General features: G+C 38.0%; 1 protein-coding gene across 1 annotated transcript in view; it reads right to left on the minus strand.

Annotated features, from left to right (window-relative positions):
• MAP3K5 (mitogen-activated protein kinase kinase kinase 5) overlaps positions 1–22,406 on the minus strand; it is a 202,100-nt gene that overhangs the window by 41,798 nt on the left and 137,896 nt on the right. The window contains exons 15-18 of the mRNA XM_063097188.1: positions 9,077–9,210; positions 3,130–3,257; positions 2,567–2,703; positions 1,493–1,598 (exon numbers count right to left, since the gene is read on the minus strand). Coding sequence (XP_062953258.1) covers positions 1,493–1,598; positions 2,567–2,703; positions 3,130–3,257; positions 9,077–9,210 — 505 coding nt within the window. The remainder of the gene's footprint in view (positions 1–1,492; positions 1,599–2,566; positions 2,704–3,129; positions 3,258–9,076; positions 9,211–22,406) is intronic.

The raw sequence follows: 22,406 nt of genomic DNA on the forward strand, positions 1-22,406 counted from the left end.
CTGGAGACACATCTGAGCACACAGGTCACACACGTCACTCTCAGGGAGGCCAGTGGGAGAGGGAAGCAAAGGCAGAAAGGGTCCTGTGAAGACTGCTTTCCTACAACTCCTTTGGGGTTTTACAAAGAAAAAAAAATGTTTTCAAGATTAATAGAAGATATTAAATTAACATGCTGCTCAAAAAAGTGTGTGAAAGTAGGGATTTTTTTCCTCTCAGAAGTTACTGAGTCTTGGCAGCATCTGAAACATCTCTTGCCAAGTCAAGAGTATGAGGAAAGAAACGTAAGGACATTGAAAGTTACTAATAGGTTGGAACTTATTCAAAAAATACATTCTAAATGCGTTTAATTCTGTGCCCTGAAATTCCCATTGCCTTGAGGTTGGGACCTGGGCCAGAGTTGCTGCCGACCGACTGTTCTGAGGAGAAAACTTAAGGAATTTCTCTCTCTTCCTTCCCACCACCCAGGCTACCAGAACAGATACTGCAGGAAGGTGGAGAGAAAGATGAACCGGAGAAAGAAGGAGAAAGCAGAGAGCACAGGATAGATTTAAAATCTGAGTTTTATCAGAACAAACTGTTGTGACTTCCAGCTGTGATGTCCCTTCTCTCCCAACTTCCTCATCTACAGAGTGGAAGGACTCCCACCTGCTTCACTGAATTCATTTTGCTTTATATTACACCGAAGATTGTTCATTATCTTTTTTTTCTTCTAAATTTCTCTCTAATAATAATAAAAAGAACATAAGACTCCATGAACACCAGCATAATGGAGTGATAAGAACTTGGAACCGAAACCAGCCTTGAAGTTCCATCTACCCTCCTTAGAACTGTTGAACAGTCATTAATCTCTTGAGCCTCAGTTTCCTCTTGGCCACTGATACCTTTCTGGAAATCACTTTGTCTCCACGCTCCCAAGACTGCACTAGAGGCAGCCCAGTCACTGCACTGCCTGATTTCTCAGGAAAGCTCTCTTGCCAGCTCTCTCCTGAGCTGGTGAGTCACTTCCTCTTTCTGAATTGAAATCCTATGGTTATTTATACTGTGAAGGAGAGGAAGAGACCACAGGGAGTAAACAGACGAGGAAGGAGAGAATTCAGAGTCCACATGGGACGTAATTAGGGCATGAGTAAGAGTCACAGAGAGGTAGGACTAAGGAAATGGTTTTAAAAAAATAATCTTGCCAGGGTTATGGTGGTTGTGGGCCAAGCAGGAGAGAAGTAACAACACGAAAAGAAAAACAAATAACAAATTGAGAATTAAAAAAAAATCTTCAGTGGCATGAAGAGGAGACTGAGCAAGTCATAAAGATACTCACACAAGAAGAGAGAAGGGTCAGATCCCATTCTATGTAACATTTTTCAGTGAGCATCGAAAGGCGCCAACATTAAAGTGTGTGAGAACACCAACTAAATCTACCTCTCACATGATGCTCAAACTCAGCAATTACTTCTTTAATTACATAAGATCTGTATCATCGTTGCAAAAACATACCAGTAAAAGTTTCAGTACATGGATTTATGCCAGCAAGCCTCTTTGATGTCCCGAAATCAGAGATCTTGAGAACACCACTGTAGGTATTAATCAACACATTGTCACCCTAGAGAACAGAGGACTTTAATCAAAAATGTTATCTCTCTTCGGATACTGTTTGTTGTTTACTTGTTAAGTCTAACCAAAAAAAGTGTGCTTAGAGCAAATAAGAACACTAACTCTGTATTCTTCATTCATAGTTTACCTCAATAAGGGATTCTTGACACATTTTTTGTTTACATATTATCAGTTGTTCACAGTCTGCTACTCAGGTCACAATGTCAAACATGGCTCCTAATTAGAGCTTGCCACAGTTTGGAGATAGTAGCGGCTGTCTGTGCATGATACACGTATGATAAATTAAATTATGATTTTTGTAACTTCCCAGGCACTTTACTTTGTTTTCTAAGTTGCTTTATGTCTTTTCCAGGAATATGTAAGGACATCACAGATAAATGACCATTTGGCTTGATTTTAGGGTAGTAATATTAACTTGCATTCAATAGTCTAGCATTTGTCGAAAATTCATTAGTTCTAAATTTTCTCTTTTTAAAGAGAATCTAAAGTTATTAGTTTGTTATTTTAGAAAATCTGTAAGTTATAATTTTAGTTCAATCCGTGAGTATGTGACACCTGTGAGAAAAGGAGATTTTATTTTTTTTCTTCTAACCATTCGTCCGTGATTCAATAAATACTTATTGAGTAGCAACTATGGGCAAGAATACAAAGATCAATCAGCCTGAAAGCTCCTCAGGAGCAGGTACCACATCCTGTTTAACTTTACACTGTTACACCCCACCCCTCTCCCCTACCCACACACGCACAGAAAACACAATCTCGTTTGCCAAACATAGTTAAGGAGTTTATTCCTTGAGCAGAAGAGATAAGACATGAATATAAATAACTGATTCTTAACTGTCTGCTGTTTCTAAGATTTACTTATACACCATTTAAACTAATACTCATGACACATTATGGCAAATAAAACAATTCCTCAGAAAGGAACTCATGAAAATGCACCCTGGTGCACCTTACCTTTATGTCCCGGTGAACTATCTGATTGTCATGGAGGTATTTCAATCCTTCCAGTATTTGCTTTGTATAAAAGCCAATTGTTTGTTCATTATCTTTTAATGGACCCCATTTGGAACGAAGGAGAGCAGAAAGACTTCCTGTAAAGTAGGGAGAAAGAGTGGATCAAATCTTATACAAATGAGCTCTTTAAAGCATATTAATAGTGTAACATTAATTTCAGCCAAAATTCATTGGTTCTTCACTGTGGCCCAGGAACTGCACTAGATACTTGGACTCAAACATGAATATGAAAATATCCCTACTCTGGAGATGCTCATTATCAAATATGGTGCAAGTAAAAAGCCAATCAATTGCTAACTTTAATCCAACTCATAACGATTGATATTAAAATCATTCCAATATTTATTTATTGTTTCCTAACAAACTGCAAGGTAATGTCATTAGTTAATTTTTCTTTCAGTTTACACAAATTAAGACCTGTGTTCTGTTAGTTCCATTCAATTTTACTCCTCTTCAAGACCCTATAAATGTATACTTTTTAAAGAAAGAAAAATATCTCTTACCTCCCGGGACTTGCTCCATAAAGATTTTAATGAAACCGTTCTCACTGAAAGAGCCCAGATACTGGACAATATTTTTGTGTTTCAGGTGCTTATGCAATGCTATTTCTTCATGTAGGGGCTGAGAGTATCTAAAAGACATGCAAATGTCAATGAACTAATTATGTAGCCAGACTCGAGTGCATAGATTTAAGCAATACAAACTGAAAATTTCAGCTAAATATATGCCAATATAAAAAATCAAAATCACTTCTAAGTCCTTTATTTCTTATAAGGTAAATCTTGTGAGGTTGAAGCTGTGATAGGATCTGCGTGAAAATGTGCCAGGTGCTGTTCTAAGCCCTTAGTATATATTAACTCATTTCTCAACAACTCCATGAGGAAGTACTGTCAGAATGCCCATTTTACAGATGAGGAAATTGATTTCACAGAAGGATGACTAACTTGCCTAATATCACAAAGCTAGCAAATGACAGAGCTAAGATTTGAGCCCAGGAGAATTGAAATCATTCCCACAGCTTACTGTCCATATTAACATGACTTTCTATTCCACTGGCCTCATCAATATAACTTCACTATTCCAGGAGACTCTTGGCCAGGAAGACAAAAATTGCAAATAACTTTAATGTTCGTTCCAGAACTTCCTGAAAGGCCCATCACTTCTTCAATAGAAAACATAAAACCAGGCTGGCTGGTTAGCTCAATTGGAAGAGCGTGGTGCCGGTAACACCAAGGTCACAGGTTCAGATCCCCATACCAGCCAGCCGCAAAAAAACCCCAAAACATAAAACCATTTGAATCCCTAGTCTCTTTGAGCCCCTTGCCTCAAAATCCTCACCTTACTGTGTCCACCAATCCCATTATATCATGATTTTTACTGAATCCTAACCAAGCCTCCACATTGAAAGACCAGCTTTAAACCAGATTTCAAAATCATGTACTCAGTATATGTTGCCATTTCAAATTATAAAAGTATTTTATATTTCTGCAACAGAACACTTTTGATGATTATTAGAAGTACTGTAAAGCTTGTAGACTCTTAATTATCCTGAATTCAATGTAGTGCTAATGTAATTATTACATAGCTTTTCAAAGAACAAAATTTCAACAAATTGAGTTTTAAAGATCTAACTGGCTTTTATTAGTGATTCATGAACTAGGCAGCATCCAATCAAAATAGACCACAGCTCTGTTCAACATGGCAGAACAGTTGGTTTTTTTAGAGTAGCTTGAGCAGGAACAAGGAAACAGCATAGTGCAAAAAGCAATTGGTTAACATCAGGTTACTTCAGGTTACTTTCCTTGTATGGGTTAAAGCAGAGGGAATTTCCTTATCATGTTGGCTCAGGTTGACTGGGCCCCTTTAGATTGGTTGCTGTGAATCTCCTGGGTTGTTTCTTTTGTTGTTGTTTTTTGTTTTTTTTTTTGAGGAAACTGGCCTGTTTGGGAATTTGGCTCATTACTCTCCTGATTTGAAGAAATACCAATATATAATGTTATCAATAAGGTACTTAGGTAATGATTTTCAACTGTGAAGACTTTTACAAGTTATTTCTTCCATGAGGGTTTAAAAGTACTTTGACACTAGTTCATGATTGCTCTTGAAATGTATTAGTGGCAAATACTGTGCTTATTCTATAGATTTAGGAGATCAAGATAATCAAATAATCTGAAACAAGCATCTCAGTTTATTATGAATCAAAGGGTTCCCACCTCCTGATCTTCTATTGAAAATCAAACCATGAATGCTTAAATGTAAGATCCTGAAAAAGCAGATATTCCCACCTCATTATTTGAGCCAAGGATAGCTCAAAATTTGCAATACCAGTCAGAGTCTAACCTAGCTAAAGATAAATACTATCCTACAATATGGGAAATATTTCAAACACCCAGCAATTTTCACTAAGTGTAAGTGCTAGGCCCTAAATAAGGATGGAATTGTAATTTGTTCAGGACAATAAACTATGCTTGTCTATGGGTATTACAAGAAAATCATATTTCTTCTCAATTAGCTCTAACACTGGAAAGAAAAAATGGTGTAGATAATCAGAGATACTTACATACATTTAACTATGAAAAAATGATTAATACATAGGTATCTCCAGACCACCCTCTCTGAGTCAAATCACCACTGATAACCATTTAGACCAGTGGTTCCCAACCTCGACTAGACATTTGTATCTCCTGGAAGGCGTCTTACAAAATATCGGTGTCCAGGACGACCCAGAATTTTTCAAGGTGAAGCTTGAGCATCAGCATTTTTAAAAGCTCCCCAGCTGACTCTAATATACGGCTGGGTAGAGAATAACTGACAGAAATAAATAGTTTCGGGGTGTGTGGAATGTTAGAGAAAGCCAACTTGAGATTAACAATCAGTTGGGGATAGATGATGAGAGTGTAATTAAACCCACCACCTCTCTCTTTCAACACGCTGATTCACTAACAAAGTGTTTTCAGGATGTGAAGGAAATACAGAAGACACTGTTTCTGTTGCTGTGGTCTTTCTTTAAAGGTGTTAGTTTAGTGTGCCCTGGATCATACATTATTCACACCCATCACAACTACCTTAGAAATAATCCTTTGTAAATGCTCTTTTTTTCAATGGAACATACCAATGTCTCCAGGGCACATAGATAGAAATAGCATTGTTTGCTTTGTCTTCTCAATAACCCTAAGACAGACTTCTCTGTAATCGCTTTATATAGTTAAAAAGAAGATGTCTGGCACTAGTCGTTCAAGGTAATGGTTTGTCATGCAAGTGTTTTCAAACAATCCACATATACCAATAGGACTGCTACAGAACAGGAGCTGAAAATATTTTGTTGGTATCGGTTTGCTTTGTGTACATACAGTGATATTTGAATTAACTTGAGGTACAAGGTAAATTTTAAAAGTGGTTTTCTCCATTCAGAGGCCAGTTCACAGCAGGAAGGAGTTTTGCATTTGGTCTCAGATGAGACTTTGGACTTTGGAATTTTAAGTTGGTGCTGGAGAAAGCTAAGACTTTTAGGACTGTTGGGATGGAATGATTGTATTTTGTATGTGAGAGGGACATAAGTTTTGGGAGGCCAGGGGTGGAATGATAGAGTTTGGATGTTTTGTCCTCCCAGAACTCATGTGGAAATTTGATCCCCAAAGTGGCAGTGTTGGAAACTGATTTAGTCATGAAGGTGGATCCCTCATGAATGGATTAATGCTCTCCCTGGGGGAGTGGGGATTAATGAGTGAGTTCTTGCTCTATTAGTTCCTGTGAGAGCTGTTTGTATAAAAGACCCTGGCACCTCCAAAAAAACAACAAAAAAAAGTGGGTTTTCTTCACGTGCCCACTTAAATCCATCGGGAAAGGGGAAGAGAGGGGATGTGGCTACAAGTTAGTGAATTTGGCTGCAGGAATTTGATAGTGATGACCCCTTTATATTTCATATTGTTCCTAAGTCTATTCTGTGTATGTATATATTACTTAAGAACCTTTAGGAATATTTAACAAAAATTTTAATGTGACAACTTTATACACATCACTCTAGGTATTTAATGAATCATTTATATCACTGTTTCATAAGAATTCATAAGCATGTCTCATGAACTAACCAAATGAAAACTCTGGAACAATACCACAAGAAATAGAAAATTGAGACAGTCCATGTGGCACACAGCAACAGCTGTTTGTCTACCTATTATTTGTTCTTTCCTCTTTGTATGATTTCATCTGGAGAAACCAATGGCTGGTAAAAAGCTATAGAGTTCCTAGTCTTCCTTTTAGGTAGGGATGGGCACTATTGGTCAGTGAAACAGAGTTGAAAGTATGCTAGACATTTCTAGGAAGCTTTGTTTTCCTTTTTCTTTGTCCTGCCTGGAGTGCTCAAGGGGAGACAAAATAAGCCCATGGTGGGCTGGCTGGTTAGCTGAATTGGTTAGAGCATGGAGCTGATAACACCAAGGTCCAGAGTTCAATCCCTGTGCTGGCTGGCCAACAACAACAACAACAACAACAACAACAACAATAATAATAATGATGGCCCAGCATTAAAGCCCGGCCAAATAAGAGTAAGAATTGTAAAGTAAGTAATCCAATCCTCCCTCTTTCAGACTTTGAACACACAACACATAGAAAATGTACATAGTTGATTGTAGCAGCACTATCTTACAGAGAGAAGGCATAAGAAAAGCCAAGATGCCACAGAAATCATGAGGCTGAGAAGAGAATTATTATCTGGAGAAACAAACCATAAAATAGCACTACAGCAGGCAGCGACAGATAATCCTGTTACCAGGGCTGTTCAGTCATTAACAACTTTGTTCCTAAAAACTATTCCATTTTCCACAAGGCCCCACTATGTATGGTTCAAACCATTTCTTCAACATTTCACCTGTTCCTTTCACTCTTTTCCTTCTGGTATTCCCATGAAGCATATGTTATACCTTTTGTAGTTGTCCCACAGTTCTTGATTAATCTGTTTCTTTTATTTCTTTTTTTTTTTTTTTCAGTCTTTTTTCACTTTGCTTTTCAGTTTTGGAAGTTTCTATTAACATATCCTCAGGTTCAGAGATTTCTCACTCAGCTGTGTCCAGTCTACTAATGTGGCCATCAAAGACATTCCTCACTTCTGTTACAGTGTTTTTGGTCGCTAGCTTTCTTTTTAATTCTTTGTTAGAATTTCCATGTCTGAACTTACTTTACTATCTGTTCCTGCCTGTTGTCTACTTTTTCCATGAGATCCCTTAGCATATTAATCATAGTTGTTTTAAATTCCTGGTCTGATAACTCCAACATCTCTGCCATATCTGACTCTGGTTCTGATACTTGCTAAGTTTCTTCAGACTGTGCTTTTTTTGCCTTTTTAGTATGCCTTGTAATTTTTTGCTGAAAGGCAGACATGATGTACTGGGTAAAAGGAACTGCAGTAAAGAGGCCTGTAGTAATGTAGTTGTAAATTAGGGGGCAGAGGGAAGAGTTCTATAGTGCTATGATTAGGTCTCAGTGTTTTAGTGGGCTTGTGTCCCCAGTATTGAACTTCACAAGTGCTTATGAGTTTTATCCCCTGTAGGTAGAACAGGATAGCACAGAGTGGGCTGGAGTTTGGCACTTCCCCTCCTCTAGGTTGGTTTAGGCTCTGGTGAAATATTTTCTCCTGCGGGCAGGTCTCGTTAGGAAGAACAGAATACTCTGGAATATTTCAAAATGGTTCCTTTTTTCCTCTCTGTGCCAGAAGCACAAGCGGATTTTTTCCCTCTGATACTCACTGTGAGGACATGGAGAACCTGGTAGAGCTCCACAAGGTAAAACTCACAAAAGCGTACCCCCCACCACTGCCATGATTGGGCGCCCTGGAGTTTTTAACTCAGACTAGTCCACACTGAGCCTCCAGCAATTTTCCAGTTACAGTTCAGGTTTTCTACCCCAGCTGGTTCCCATGGAGGTTTCTGCTTGTGGCTTTTTGCTCCAATAAGTTATGACTCTCTGTATTCACCTGTCTGTCCAATTTTAGGGACAGCCACCTGCCATGTGACCTCACTTCACCTGTAGATCCAAGAAAAGCCACTGATTTCTCAGTTTGTTCAGTTTTCCACTTGTTAGGATGGAATGATGATTTCCAAGCTCCTTACACGCTGGACTGGAAACTGATAGTTCTGGTTCAAGCTATTTCTGATAGTGCTTATTCCCCATCTACCCATAGAAAGTAACAAACCTACCTTTATCCAGCATAACTGAGCTCAACACATGCAGGGCTGTTCTCTTTTCTAGTCTTTGAAAGTCCTGTCCTTCCCCACTATAGTCTTGCACTTGTATCACTAAACGAAAGAGCAACTAAACCCCACGGGGAACTAATTAACACAATGGAGTTTTCAGACAGAGTTTCATTCATTAGAATATCACCAAGTACTTTCTAAAGTATTATCAACAACCCAAAGTACTTGAGAAAACAGCTTTTATTAGTCATAATTACTGTACCTGCTGTCTCGCTCTGGGATTTCCTTAATAGCAATTCTTACTTGGTTGCTCAAATCTCGACCTGCGTAGACTATCCCGTACGTGCCTTTTCCTAAAACGACTCTGTCACCATTCTCATCATATTCATAGTCATACTACAGAAAAAAAACAAGGAGAGAAGACTGAAACATTAGTTGCATTCTACATTTCAAGCATCACTTTTTTTCCACCAGCATTTCCCCCTGTTTTGTCAAATGCCTTTCACAAGAGAAATCATAAGATAAAGTTCTAAGAAGTAGCTTCAAGAACTGGAAAAAGAGACCTTCTCAACAGAAAGCAGATAGTGTGTTCGTGTTTTTTACAACTGTTATGAATACAGTGGCGACTACATAGTTAAATCCGTAAAAGTGCTTCTCCAAAAGCCCACTTGGATTCTTTTACCACCCAGTCCTGTTTTTCATTGATTCTGGAGATGTGTACAAATGGCATCACCACCTATCAATATCTATCACATCTAATTAATCTTCCTTTTGTTATTCAGGTATTGGTACTGTTAAAGCATTTCACACGCTGCCAGGAGAATAAAACCACTGAAAGGCTTTGGGTAAGAAGAAAATTTTGAGGTCTTACTAGTTGACAATAATAAAGTAAGGACTATTTTTACTTTACCCCCAGTTCCCCAAGACCGCAAAACATTAAAAAAACGAAAAATAGAAGAAAAATTTGATCTCTGATGTGAAAAGGAAATATCTACATCCCTAAACCCCAAATTGTCATGTGTCAGCCAAATATGGAAAACTGGATCAAAGTGAAAGGGGTACAGAAAGCATCTGGTAGAGCCTCCTTGGACCTGGAGGCATCATCCAGAAAGGAATATCCTTTGTCTTGAACTGGAACTACAGGATTTAGGGCCATCAAATGATCCAGCCATGTCCCTGTAGAAACCCAGTGTGAAACTACAGGCCAGCAGAAGAGAACGTAAAAGCAAGCTCTTCTTGTTGTCTACATTTTGCTGGAGTATAAAACTGGCAGCAACTCACAGAAGGTTCAATTTGGCCATTAAAAATTTTTTGATTTCTACCATTTATATGCCAGCACATTTAACATTAATACTGATGAGTAATCCACAAACATGACAATGATCATGGATTTTTACGCTCATTAAAAACACAGCCTTGAAATATAGCAGAGCTGACAAAATTACAAAGATAAACAGACAAATATAAACCACAATAGGTTTTAATGAAACTCTTTTATTGTTTTTCAACTTAAATCATGATAATTTTTTTTAATTGTAACAATTATTTGTACATATCTGAGGAGTTCAGCATTGAATATTGATACCTGTGTGCATTATGTGATGCTCAAATTAAGATAATAAAGTATGTTCAACATTACACAATATAACCATTTTTGTGTGTGTGGCCCTTTACCAATTTCTCACTAACTCCCTCTCCCCATCTGCCTTTCTCACCTGTCGTTGCCTAAGTTCTGTTCTCTCCTTTTGAAAGTTCAATGAAATATTGTGATTGTTGTATCTTTCTTAATTTATTTTTTTATTTTTTAATTCCCACTTGTAAGTGAGGACACGAGGTGTTTCTCTTTCTGTAAAACTTTTAGAAATGGATATATCTATCAGACATTTAAAACAGAGATCCTAATGGCACAATTAACAATTTTGATATAACATACACAGAGAGAACTTTGCACCCAGATATTAATTCCCTTTATGCATATATAAAAATATATTATAATTGATCACATATTAGGTCACAAAGAAAATTTTAACAAACTCCAAAGACTGGATATTATAAAGACACACAGGATATTAAAAATAAGATAGTCCAAAGCTATGCTATCTACCCTAAGTGAATCAATGCACAGTATATGCATGTATTGAAACAACACATGGTCCCATACAAATATATACAAATAAATGTTAAAATAAAAAATTGAAATTAAAAAATAAAATAAAATTAAGATAAGATAGTCAAAAAGTATATTTTACTTTACATTAAAATAATCAATGTGTTAAAAAGGAAATGACCATAAAAGGAATTATAAAATAATTAGAAGGAGAGCATTATATATCAGAAATCACAGATACAGAGCTATGTAGAGGAAGAATTTCATGACCTGAAAGAATTCCGTTAGAAAAAATAAAAAAAAATTTAAATTGAACAAGTTAAATGGTCAAGGAAATACAAGAATAATATATTACTCTCCAAAGACAGTAAAAGGGTCGCTCTAGATTTGGCAATATGGTGGAGTAGGTACTGAAAAACCTTCCTGCTGTAAACACCTAGATAAAATAAGACAGATGTATTTTTAAATTTATAGCTGTTCTTACAAAAAATAAAGGTGACTGCCAGGAGCTAGAAATGAAGAGGAAAAGGAAAAAAAGAGGATAATCACAAGAACTGATGCTCCTGCATCATCCCAAATGGGGATAAGACAGGGTTTTCAGTGTCATGAATCTAGGGCAGGGGTGTGGAAACATTTTCTGTAAAGGGCCAGACAGTGAATATTTTCAGCTTTGTGGGCAATATGGTATTTGTAGCAACTACTCGATGCTGCCATTGTGGTATGTAAACAGCCCCGTCCATATATAAACAAATGCGCATGGTTATTTTTCAATAAAACTTTATTCACCAAGATAAGTGGTGGGCTGGATTTGGCCCTTGGGCCATAGCCCACAGAGCACTCATCTGTGAATTGAGTCTTAATGTCCATGAGGGCACAGGAAATGTGGCCTAGTGCCTACAACAGGGGAAGAGCTGGAACACACAAAACCAGGCCATCAAAGGAAAACAACTTGGTGAAAGGGTAGATTAGAAAAGTGAGCACACTACACTGGAAAACAAAAAGAAAGTTGGTCTTAGACTGAGCTCAGGATGGGCAAAAACAAGTCTTTTCTGAATAATTTCAACCACAGCTGATCTGCACACTGTTTGGAGTTCTAACCTACACTTACTATAATACTCATGATTGCTCTTGAGCCTGGGACATCCCTGGGGTGCCTGACAGAAACAAAGCAAAAACATTTTAAAGGTAGACCCCTTAATACTGACTATGCAGGAATCTCACTGATAATACACCACTGAAATTGAGCTCACAATCTAAAGATTTTAAATATATAAAGAAATAATTCATTATCAGTGAAAATGGATATGACAAATCTCAATTCTCAAATCTTCATAAAATAAAGCAGAAACTGTAGAATATGTATGTTTAATATAAAGACATAAAATAATTTTTAAAATGAGAAAAGGATGAGACATTCTAAAGACCAGATTTGAAAAAGAATCAAATATAACTTCCAGAAATTGAGTACTAAATGAGAAAAATAAAAACAAATTCACACTTAGATATGATACAGGGAAATACAACATAAAACTTTTTTAATAAAGGCAAAGAGGGCTTCTGGTCAAGATGGCAGAATGGACAGTCCCTGGCGTCACTCTCTCCCACAAATCAACCAATTTACAAGTATAAGAAAGCAACGACAGCCAAGCGGGGCTGCTAGAGCTCAGGGGAAGAAGAGGAGAGACCTATGGAGTGCATGAAGTTGGGAGAAACCATGATGAGAGAAAGAAAAAATCTCTCTGACCGTTTTGGGCCCCGGCTGCTTCCAGGCTGGAGCTGCTGAGTGCTCGGAGCAGGAGCCAAACTGTGCTTTTGAGGGTCAGATGGACAGTTCAAAAAGCTTCCTGGAGCTTGGTATTGAAACTTGGGGCGGGATTACCTAGGTGGAACAAGCAGCACCCAGTCTGGAAATGACCAAGCCACTGCTGGAAGTCCCCTGGTCTCCCCTGTGGGACTGAAGGGGGTGCCACAGGACTCAATCCTGCCCTTCCTCCTTCCTCCTTCTTCTTTTTTTTTTTTTTTATGATGAAATGACATCTTTATTTTATTTTATTTTATTTTTTTAGTGTTCAGAAGGAGAACTTTCTTTTTTTTTTTTTTAATTTTATTTTGTCTATATACATTGTGGCTGATTATTGCTCCCCATCACCAAAACCTCCCTCCCCTCCTTCCTCCTTCTTCCATCCCATTTCCTTCCCCTTTCCCCTCTGCCTCCCTCCAAACTGCTCCGCAACAACATCCTAGAATGTAAAAAATAATATTAATAAAGTTACATTTTCTTTTAAAAAAGTAAAAAGGCAAATAGAAGATTGAAAAAGAAGCAGAGATAAAAAGAACAAATTACCTACAGAGGTAGCTAATCAGATCACTCTGCAAACTCTTTGGGGTACACATGGTTGACTTGAAAGGATGGGGGTGGAGTGGGGCATATCGTTACCAGCTCCAGGTTATTTGTTTCCAACAGGTTTCCAAGCCCTAATACAAAGCAATCAGATGATATCTTTTGGGGAAAATTATGCCCAATATCATGCCAGGGCTTGGGTGAGCACTGGCTTCCCTATCATGGATCTTTCTCTAGCTCAAGACAGAGGCCAGGCTCTGGAAGGCAGGTGTCTACTTCCCTGGTGGTAACAGAACATCTACAGCTAGGTACCAAGTGGACCATCAGAGGATACTCCATTAGGATACTCCTAATGTAAGGCCGAAGACTGTCCTAGTTCTGAGCAGATGACTGAGCAGGTTTTCAGGGGGATGGAAGAGACAATAGGGACCATTTAGCAATCTGCCCAGACTCAGAGATAAAACTGGGCTCCTACAAAGAATCAGTGAGCTTAGGTCACACAATGTCACATGAAAGAGCCCAAGTCTCTACACCCAATTTTTATGGTCCAGACTTTTGCAATGCTGTGCCATGCATGCTGGAATTCTACCAGCAGGAACCCAAGCCAGCAGGAGGCAGGGCAGGGACCACCAACAAAGAAGCTCAATTTTCCCAGCATGCCCTCCCAAAGGAATGGAAGCCCCTACACTGATCCTAGTACTACCACCACCTTACATTCTAGTGATGCTTTATAATTTAACAGAAAAAGCAAAACAAAACAAAAAACATTTCAATAACCTACCTCATTTGACTGTCATAATAAGCCTGTGTATAGCAGGGAAGGTCTCTGATTATCTCCAATTTATGAATGATCAGAAATATCTATGCCAGTTAAAATACATCAGAGTTGTGGTTTAAAGCCACCTCATAACATTCCAGATTTTGTGTTCTTTCCACTGCCAGTGCTGTAGGGAAACCTTATTACAGCATAAGAGCTTATAAAGTGAAAATTAGTTCTATTCCCAAACACCAGTATTGTAAAGATATTCCAGTATATTATCCATATCCACTGACCATCCATTCATTTTTTCAAGCAGACATCTGGTAGCCCTCTCAGACTCCATTCTTTACTTTCCCTTACTCTCTATAGCAAATTGATTGCCAAATGCTGTCAGGTTTTTCTTCTTAAAATCTCATAAATCCATTTTATCTCTCTATCCACACAGATATTGCCTCAAATCAGGTTTTTCTTCTGCCCTAATTCCAGAGTCTTAACTGGCCTCCCTGCCCCCTCCTCTCTTCTTGCCCTGTTTCCCAATTTATTCTCCATTAAATTGATGGTGAACTTTCCAAAGCTCCAGGTGAGCTGTCCTCGTCAGTACCACTGCCTCTGCTTTATTGGCTGCTGATCACTTTCAGGATAAAATTCAAACTGTACAGCATAAATGCCTGCTGTGGTCTTAACATTTGTGTCTACACCCCCCTCACCCCCCCATCCCTCAGATTCATGTTGAAACCTCATCCCCAATGCAATAGCATTGAGATGGGCTTTAAAAGGTGACTAAATCATGAGGGTGGGGCCCTGGTGAACGGGATTAGTGCCCTTATAAAAGAAGCTTGAAAGAGCCTGGTTGCCCCTTCTGTCATATGAGGACACATAGGAGGCACCATATATGAGGAATGAATCTCACCACACACCAAATCTGCTCATGCCTTGATCTTGGACTTCCCAGCCTCCAGAACTGTGAGCAATGCATTTATGTTTGTTTATAAATTACCTGAGGTGTTTTGTTATAGCAGCCAAACAGACTAAGACAATGCCCTTCAGGATCTTATTGCTGCCTCTGTGTCTAGCCTTCTCTCTCATCAATTTCCCTTTTTTCTGGGGAACTCTCATTGAGGTTCCCAGACCTTTGTGCCTTTATACATGCTGCTTGTTCCACCTAGGTAATCCTGCCCCATGTTTCAATACCAAGCTCCAGGAAGCTTTCCTGAACTGTCTACCTGACCCTCAAAAGCACAGTTTGGCTCTGTATGATGTGTTTGCAAGGCCTTCGCTCTCCTCTGTCAAGTACCAGGAAAAGTATTTCAAAAAGTTCATGGAAAAATAGAATTAAAAGAAAATACAAATATTTCCTTGGGCTTTTTGAAGTCTCCTCATAGTTTCCCTCTGCCCTGTTTTTCCCACTTGTCCACATCCCCATCTGGACTCTGAGCTCTTTGAGAACCAGGACTTCATCTTTAATTGCTCTGTCCCTAATCTCGTCAATAATATCTGGCTTGGTAGCAGATGCTCAGTAATTATTTGCTTAATTAATTAATCGGGTTACAGAAAATGTGATAAGAATTTTTGTTTAACCAGGTGACAAAACAAAACAAAACATTTAAAGTCAGTATGGGTTTATTTTTGGTTGAAAGCTGTTTTGCCACAGGAATATTTATATAGCATAGTGAAGAATATATAAGCCTCACTGAGGCTGCTCAAGTTTTAGTTTCCCTCAGGAATCTAAAGCACCAAAAGACTACTTTTTGAAAAAATATTATTTATTAAGTATAGAAGTTCACTCCTGTTGAACAAGGTGGTCACAGTCATCAAAAAGACTGTTAATAAGGCCAATGCAATTTAAATAAAGCCATCTCAATAGGTAATCACTGCTTTGTTTCTTCTTCTCTCCTCTTTCTATTCTTACAAGAGAAAGACATACATTGAAAAGGAGATTTTAAGGGAAGCTGAAATAGAGAGGAGACTGGTCTGGCCTATAAGGACAGAGAGTTATCTGTGTGATTGCCAGAAAAAGTAGAACAGAGCCTGGGCCAAGGATTAAGGAAGGCTGGGTCTATTAAATGACAAATATGGAAAAAAAAGAGGGAACAAAAAAGGAGAGTTTTAAAAAATAAAAGGTAAGATTACACTGCTTATATATTTTGCATTCTATTTCTATGGCAATAGATTAGCAAATCAGGTTGTTGCTAAGGGAGACAGCAGCTGCATTTTGAAGCAATGGTAGAAATAATTCCAGAATCATCCCTTTACTGTTGCCTGCGCAGAACAATCTAAACTGGTGCTGGGAAGAGAATTGGTGTAGGAAGACAATATTGACAAAGCCAAATAAAAAAGTGATGATTCACTTAGTCCTTGCAGTGTCAGGGGACCTACAGAAACAACCATCTTATAAAAAGCCGTGAACTTCCTTCTGGGACTTAATGACATTAGGTGAATAGTCACCTCCAAGATCCAAACCGCAGTTTTGATAATTTTCAGTCTGTATTGCCTTCTTAATATGTAAATGTCAAAAGCATTAATAACTATTAATAACATTCATAGAATGCCAAAAACATTGCAGTCACATTACAAATGTCTAGTGTGACAGATCTTCCCTCCCTCAGATCTTTACTGAAATACCACCTTCTTAATGAGTCTGCCCTGGCCTCCCTGTCTAAAATTGCACATCCTAGCTACACTGTAACTTCCAAAACACTCCTTCCTTTAACTTTCTCCTTCACACTGATCACTATCTAACTTCCTATATATTTTACTTATTTATGTTGTTTACTATCTGTCTCTCACCAGAATGTAAGCACAACGAAGGCCGGGATTTTTCTCTATTTTGTTCTCTGCTATATCTCCAGCCCCTAGAATAGTCTACCACACAGTAGATGTCCAATAAATATTTGTTGAGTGAATTAATGGGATCCGTGTGGACGCACTGATGTGGATTATTTTAAGCTGAACACATCTGAACAAACAACAGTTGCAGAAAAAATCTCATCTAAACTTCTTTTGTTGACTTAAGCAAAGCCTTCTGATAATACAGCTTGCATAAATCCCCTCTCTAGGAAGTTTACAGCCAAAAAAGATGGACCACACGTACCAAGGTGAGAAATTACATAAACAATTTCATCAAAACTTTCCATATCTTCCACTTGTTTCTCCCCACTTGTTCTTGTTAGTTTTCCACCACCTGCTTTCCCTTGAAGTCCTAACCCCCTTCTTATTAAGATCATATATGAACACTTAACTCTAGCTGTTTAGGGAGCCACTTATTTATGTGTTGTCTCTTTTATAGACTTAACATTGATCAAATGAATAAATTTTGTCTATTCTCCTGTTAACTTGTCTTTTGTCAGTTAATTTGCAGGCCCCTAATCACCGAACATAAAATTATAAAGGAAAGTTTTTTCCCTCTCAACAGAATGAATAAATAAATAAATAACAAGTTGGTACTCATATCCTATAACACTATAAGTGATATATTTTCTCAGACAGTGAAATATCTGTGGGTATTCAGCTTCACAAAAATAGAAATAGGATGTTAAAGAAAAACCAGTTTACTACTTGATGATTCCAAATTGATTTAAATGAATTCTAAACCGTAATTCGCTGTTTGCTAATGTTTGTGAGGCAAATCATCAGAAAAGGAAATAAGGTCTTTCATCATGCTGCAGATGCTTGAGTCAAAGGAAAATGTCCCTTTTATCTCGCTTGTCCCTACTCCACTCCACAGGGGCCAACTTTCTATTTATGCACCCTGGACACTAGGCCTAAACAGGTTCACAGAGCCAGCTGCTCCGATTGCCTCAGGCTCTGATTGCCTCAGGCCCAGCCCATTTTGATAAGAAAAGTGAAGTACAAATGCACATAAGAGAAAGAGAAAGGGAGGAGAAACAGGAAGGGGGGGGGGAAATGCACATGTGTTTGGGAGAGGAGTAAAGAAGACACAATACATTTCGTACTGAGCACCAAAAGGACCTCAGTGATTTACATCTTTTTTTTTAATGGAAATAAAAAAAGGAGAGGAGAAGAGGATGGGTAAAAATAATGGCTTTGTTATGGCATTAAGCTTGATCATGGTATTCATTCTTCCATTGATTTAACATTGATTAAACAGCCTTCAGTCCAGTTTCCCAGCACCTACTCTGCCCCCTCCAATCCATATCCCTCTGCCCCAAGTTTGAGGTATAATTTAAACAACTCTAGTTTTGTCACTCCCTGGCTTCAAACCCTTTAAAACCTCCTGATTGAATTTCCTCTGCTTGGACACCTGGCACCATGTGATATGTATAGACTGAAGCCATGGTCCTGTCTTGAGACGTTAACAGTCCAGCGCAGGGAGAAGAGCAAGGGTAGAGGGGTGGGCAAGAATGCTATGAGAGCAGAACAAAGTGAGAAGGGGAGTGAGAAATGATTCAAAGAGAATGTGACATTTGAGCTGAATCTCAAAAAATAAGGGCAGTCATCAAGTGGGGCAGAGCAGAAAAATTTGCAGCGTTGTGCGTCTGCCTGTCAAGCCCAGAGGCAGGGAAAGCATGGCCAAATGGAAAGGGATTTGGCATTCTGGCACAGGGTGGAGGAAAGGGTAAGTTACAACCAGAGGGTTAAGAATATTGTGTAGTGCAGAAACCTCCTTCTACAAAGAGTAGGATCTAAGGCTTTTAATTCGGGGAGTCACAGGATTTAATCTGTTTGAGGGAGCTCGCTGATGATAAAAGAGATTGTGTATTGATGGCAGGGCAATGATCAGGTTACAAGAGATATGATGAAGATCTGAGGTCAGGGGAATCACAGAGGGTGAAATGAAGGGGCTGAAGGAAAGACTGGGCATGAGGGAAAAGGAGGGCTTGGGCAGAGGTTTCCCTGAGGTGTCTGGCTTGGGTTAGTGGGTAGATGCCTTTACTATTCTTGATGAAAATAAGGAAGGCAGGAAGAAGAAGAGAGACCACAGTGATAAGTGGTAAAACCCTAATGGTTAACTGTAATAAATTGTTTGATGACTTCAATATAAATTTATTAACACATTAAATTACTTAAAATATGGGTTCATAACCCTTCCATATCAAAATAGTTTCTTGAGTCAAAAAAAAAATAGCTTTGAGTCAAAAGAAATTGTTCCTCTGTTTAAAAACAGAAAAGTCCTTTTCTGAGAAGTGGTATTGAGTTATATTTGAAATAGCCTTGTACAGTTTGTACCAATCTTGAAATTATAAGAAAAAAAAATTCAAGCTAGGAAAGACATTAAAGATCTTCTTGTTTAACTCTAATTTAAGGAATGACATCATCTTAGCCCAGTGGGAGTATGAACTTTGTCCGAAGTTATAAAACTGACCAAGTTAGAACAGAACCCAGGACTCCTGACCCCAGCAAGGAGATCTTGGTGGAGCCAGATTTGACCTGAAAGAGGCTGAATCCCTCCCACAATGGTACTGCTTCAAAGAAACCTTATTATTCAAATCAGAAAGAATAGCAGATCTTAACTTGGGCTCCTGAGAGGATTTTCAAATGCCGGGAAATCTGGGGATTAGCTTCAAATTTGTAGTTTATAGAACCACATTAATAGTTAATATTTGCCAAATGTTGACACCGCCCTAAGTGTAGTCAAAAACATCAAAGATCAAATAAAAGCATCTACTGATCACCTGACTTTTACAACAGTTTTATTTTGTTTTGGGACAAGGTACCCAAAGGCTTCAAGAATAACTGACACATATATATATGGAAACAATTTTAACTCTATCCCCAATTAAGGTAAAGAACAGGAAGTAATTATTTTGCATACAAATCTTGATTACTTTGTACAGATATCTCTAAAGTAATTCCTGTTTGCCCTGGAAAAAATGGGAAGTAGAGGAATTATTTTCTGTATCTCATTAGTGGGCTGAAGTTTGAGTTCAGTTTGTGGTAATAGAATTAAATAATTCATTTTAATCAAATAGTTAGACTGCTAATAAAATAATTCTAATGGAGAATGTTGAAAATATCTAAGAAATGTAATCCAATATACAATGAAGAGTTATCATAAATTATGCAAAAATGTACATTAAAGCTTAATAACTCATGATAAAGGTGCTCTGGCTACAAAAGAAATTCAAGTGAGAGAGAAAGCCAAGATGGATCTTGTCATCTTCCAGCCCAGAACATCACCGTAGGCATTCATTAATGTCGTGCTAACAGAACACCCATGAAAAAGCATCAGCGACGTCACTAGTGGTGGCATAACAGCAAACTTAGGCAAAACTCTTAAAACGAGTATGCTTGAACTCTTCATCTAGGCTATAAAGTCCATTGACAATGCTGTAGAAGCCATTTTCTGTAAAAAATTTTAAATTATTCTGATGAAATGCAAATGATAGAAGTGTCAGAATGTTTTCTAACATTGAAAGAATAGTACTAACTTGAGAAGAGCAAGCTACGAGCACTTGGATAAATCAAAGAAATATTGGATAAGCTGTTTTTGTGAGTTCAGCAGATTTACTAAAACCCTCTGGACATATATATATATATATATATATATATATATATTAATATTTATATATTAACTATCTGGATATTCCTAAGAAGAAACCGTGGCATTTCCCTCCTTGCTCAGTTGGTTCACAGTGATTGCCATAGAATTGCCTAATCAGGAAAGTCTACTCCATATAGGAACTGCACACAGATCAGAGGATCTTGATCCTGGAAAGTCTTGCTAGCTCTTCAAAAAGGCATCTACCTATCCTTTTACATTATAGGAGACTGAGGCTTAGAAAAATCAACCATCCAAATTCATCACAAATTGTAAGGCTATGAAGACCAACCTTGTCTTATATGGTTCCCATAGCCTGGTTGAGCTATATATATCTTTGGTAACATGCATTTATTTCCTGAAAGGAGGAAATGAAATAAAGGATAGATATTGCTGGTAAAAAAAAAAAAAAAAAAAAAAAAAGCCAGCAATTTATGACACTGCAGAAGACTTTATGGATTTTCCAGTCCACCCCCTTCATAATTTTATATTACTGATAGAACTGTTTTATTCTCATTATCTTTAACTTTTACCCTGGCAATTGTTGTATATCTAGTGATATTAAACTTAACACAAGTAAAAGCAGATATAAGGAGGTATAGTCAAAAAAACACTGAAGTAGGAGTCAAATAAGAAGTAAAATATAAAACATATACAAATGAGAATAATAATTTTTATTCATCTATTACTTCCACAGATAGCAAGCTAATGCATGGGGAAAATATTTTTTCCAAATTAGGTCTGTCATCTTTTTATAACTTTAATAAAAGACCTTTAGGCTTACCTAAGAATGTCAAGGCTATACAACTGCTAGGTAATTACAGAACTTAACTATGGACAGAGTTAACAATTGGTTATTATACTTAAATTTTCTCTCAACTGTTACCCTGCTGATTCAATGTTTTTACAGAAATTTTAGTGTATGAAATGAGATTATCAAGGTGACCTCATAAATAAATATACCAGTCAGGCTGGTTTCTTCAATTTCACTTTAACATTAAAAATGTAATTTTTAGTATCCCTTGGTGCTGACTGAATATCTGTATCCTCCCACAATTCACGTTGAAATCCTAACCCCCAGGGTGATGGTATAGGAGGTGGGGCCTTTTGGGAGGTGATCAGGTCATGAGGGCAGAGACCCATGGATGGCATTAGTGGACTTGTAAAAGAGACCACAGGGAGACCTTTGCTGCTTCTACCATGTGAGGACACAGCAAAAAGGTGCCATCTAATGAGGAACAGGCTCTCACCAGACACTGAGTCTGTTGGCACCTTGATCTTGGACTTCCCAGCCTCCAGACTGTGAGAAATAAAGTTCTGCTGTTTATAAGCTACACAGTTGGTATGAGGATACTTCAAAAAGTTCATGGAAAAATAGAATGAAAAGATAATATGAATCTTTCCATGAATTTTTGAAGTACTCTTGCATTTTGTTATAGCAGCCCAAACAGACTTAGACTCTTGGATTCAGAGTTCTATCCCATGTCAAACACTGGGAAGGGCTTGGAGAAAACAGTGCCCTACTGTCATGCTGGAAGAAGTGTCATCCTCCAGACACTGAAGATGCTGGACTGCTAGCGTCAACAGTCTTGAAACAGTCCAGCATGGATCCTTGCATGGTGGGATGCTCTTTTTCACAGATTAGACATGGCAGAGAAAATGGTTGCAAATAAAAGGAGGAATCCACAGTGCACTGTGTCCATAAGGCACATTTGGGGTGATTGTTATTACCTCCTTCCTTTATTCCATTAAACTTTCATGGTTTCAGGTGCTCTGTGTAGCATATTAATGAAGGCCACAAAGGGTACTGTCATCTAGAATCTTCACCAAATTTTGTTTGTCTGAATTGCACATGACTCAGAGGAGAACAGAAGATGTGTAAGGG

This window comes from Cynocephalus volans, chromosome 5 (genome assembly GCF_027409185.1).
Source record: "Cynocephalus volans isolate mCynVol1 chromosome 5, mCynVol1.pri, whole genome shotgun sequence".
In the NCBI taxonomy this organism is placed as follows: domain Eukaryota; kingdom Metazoa; phylum Chordata; class Mammalia; order Dermoptera; family Cynocephalidae; genus Cynocephalus; species Cynocephalus volans.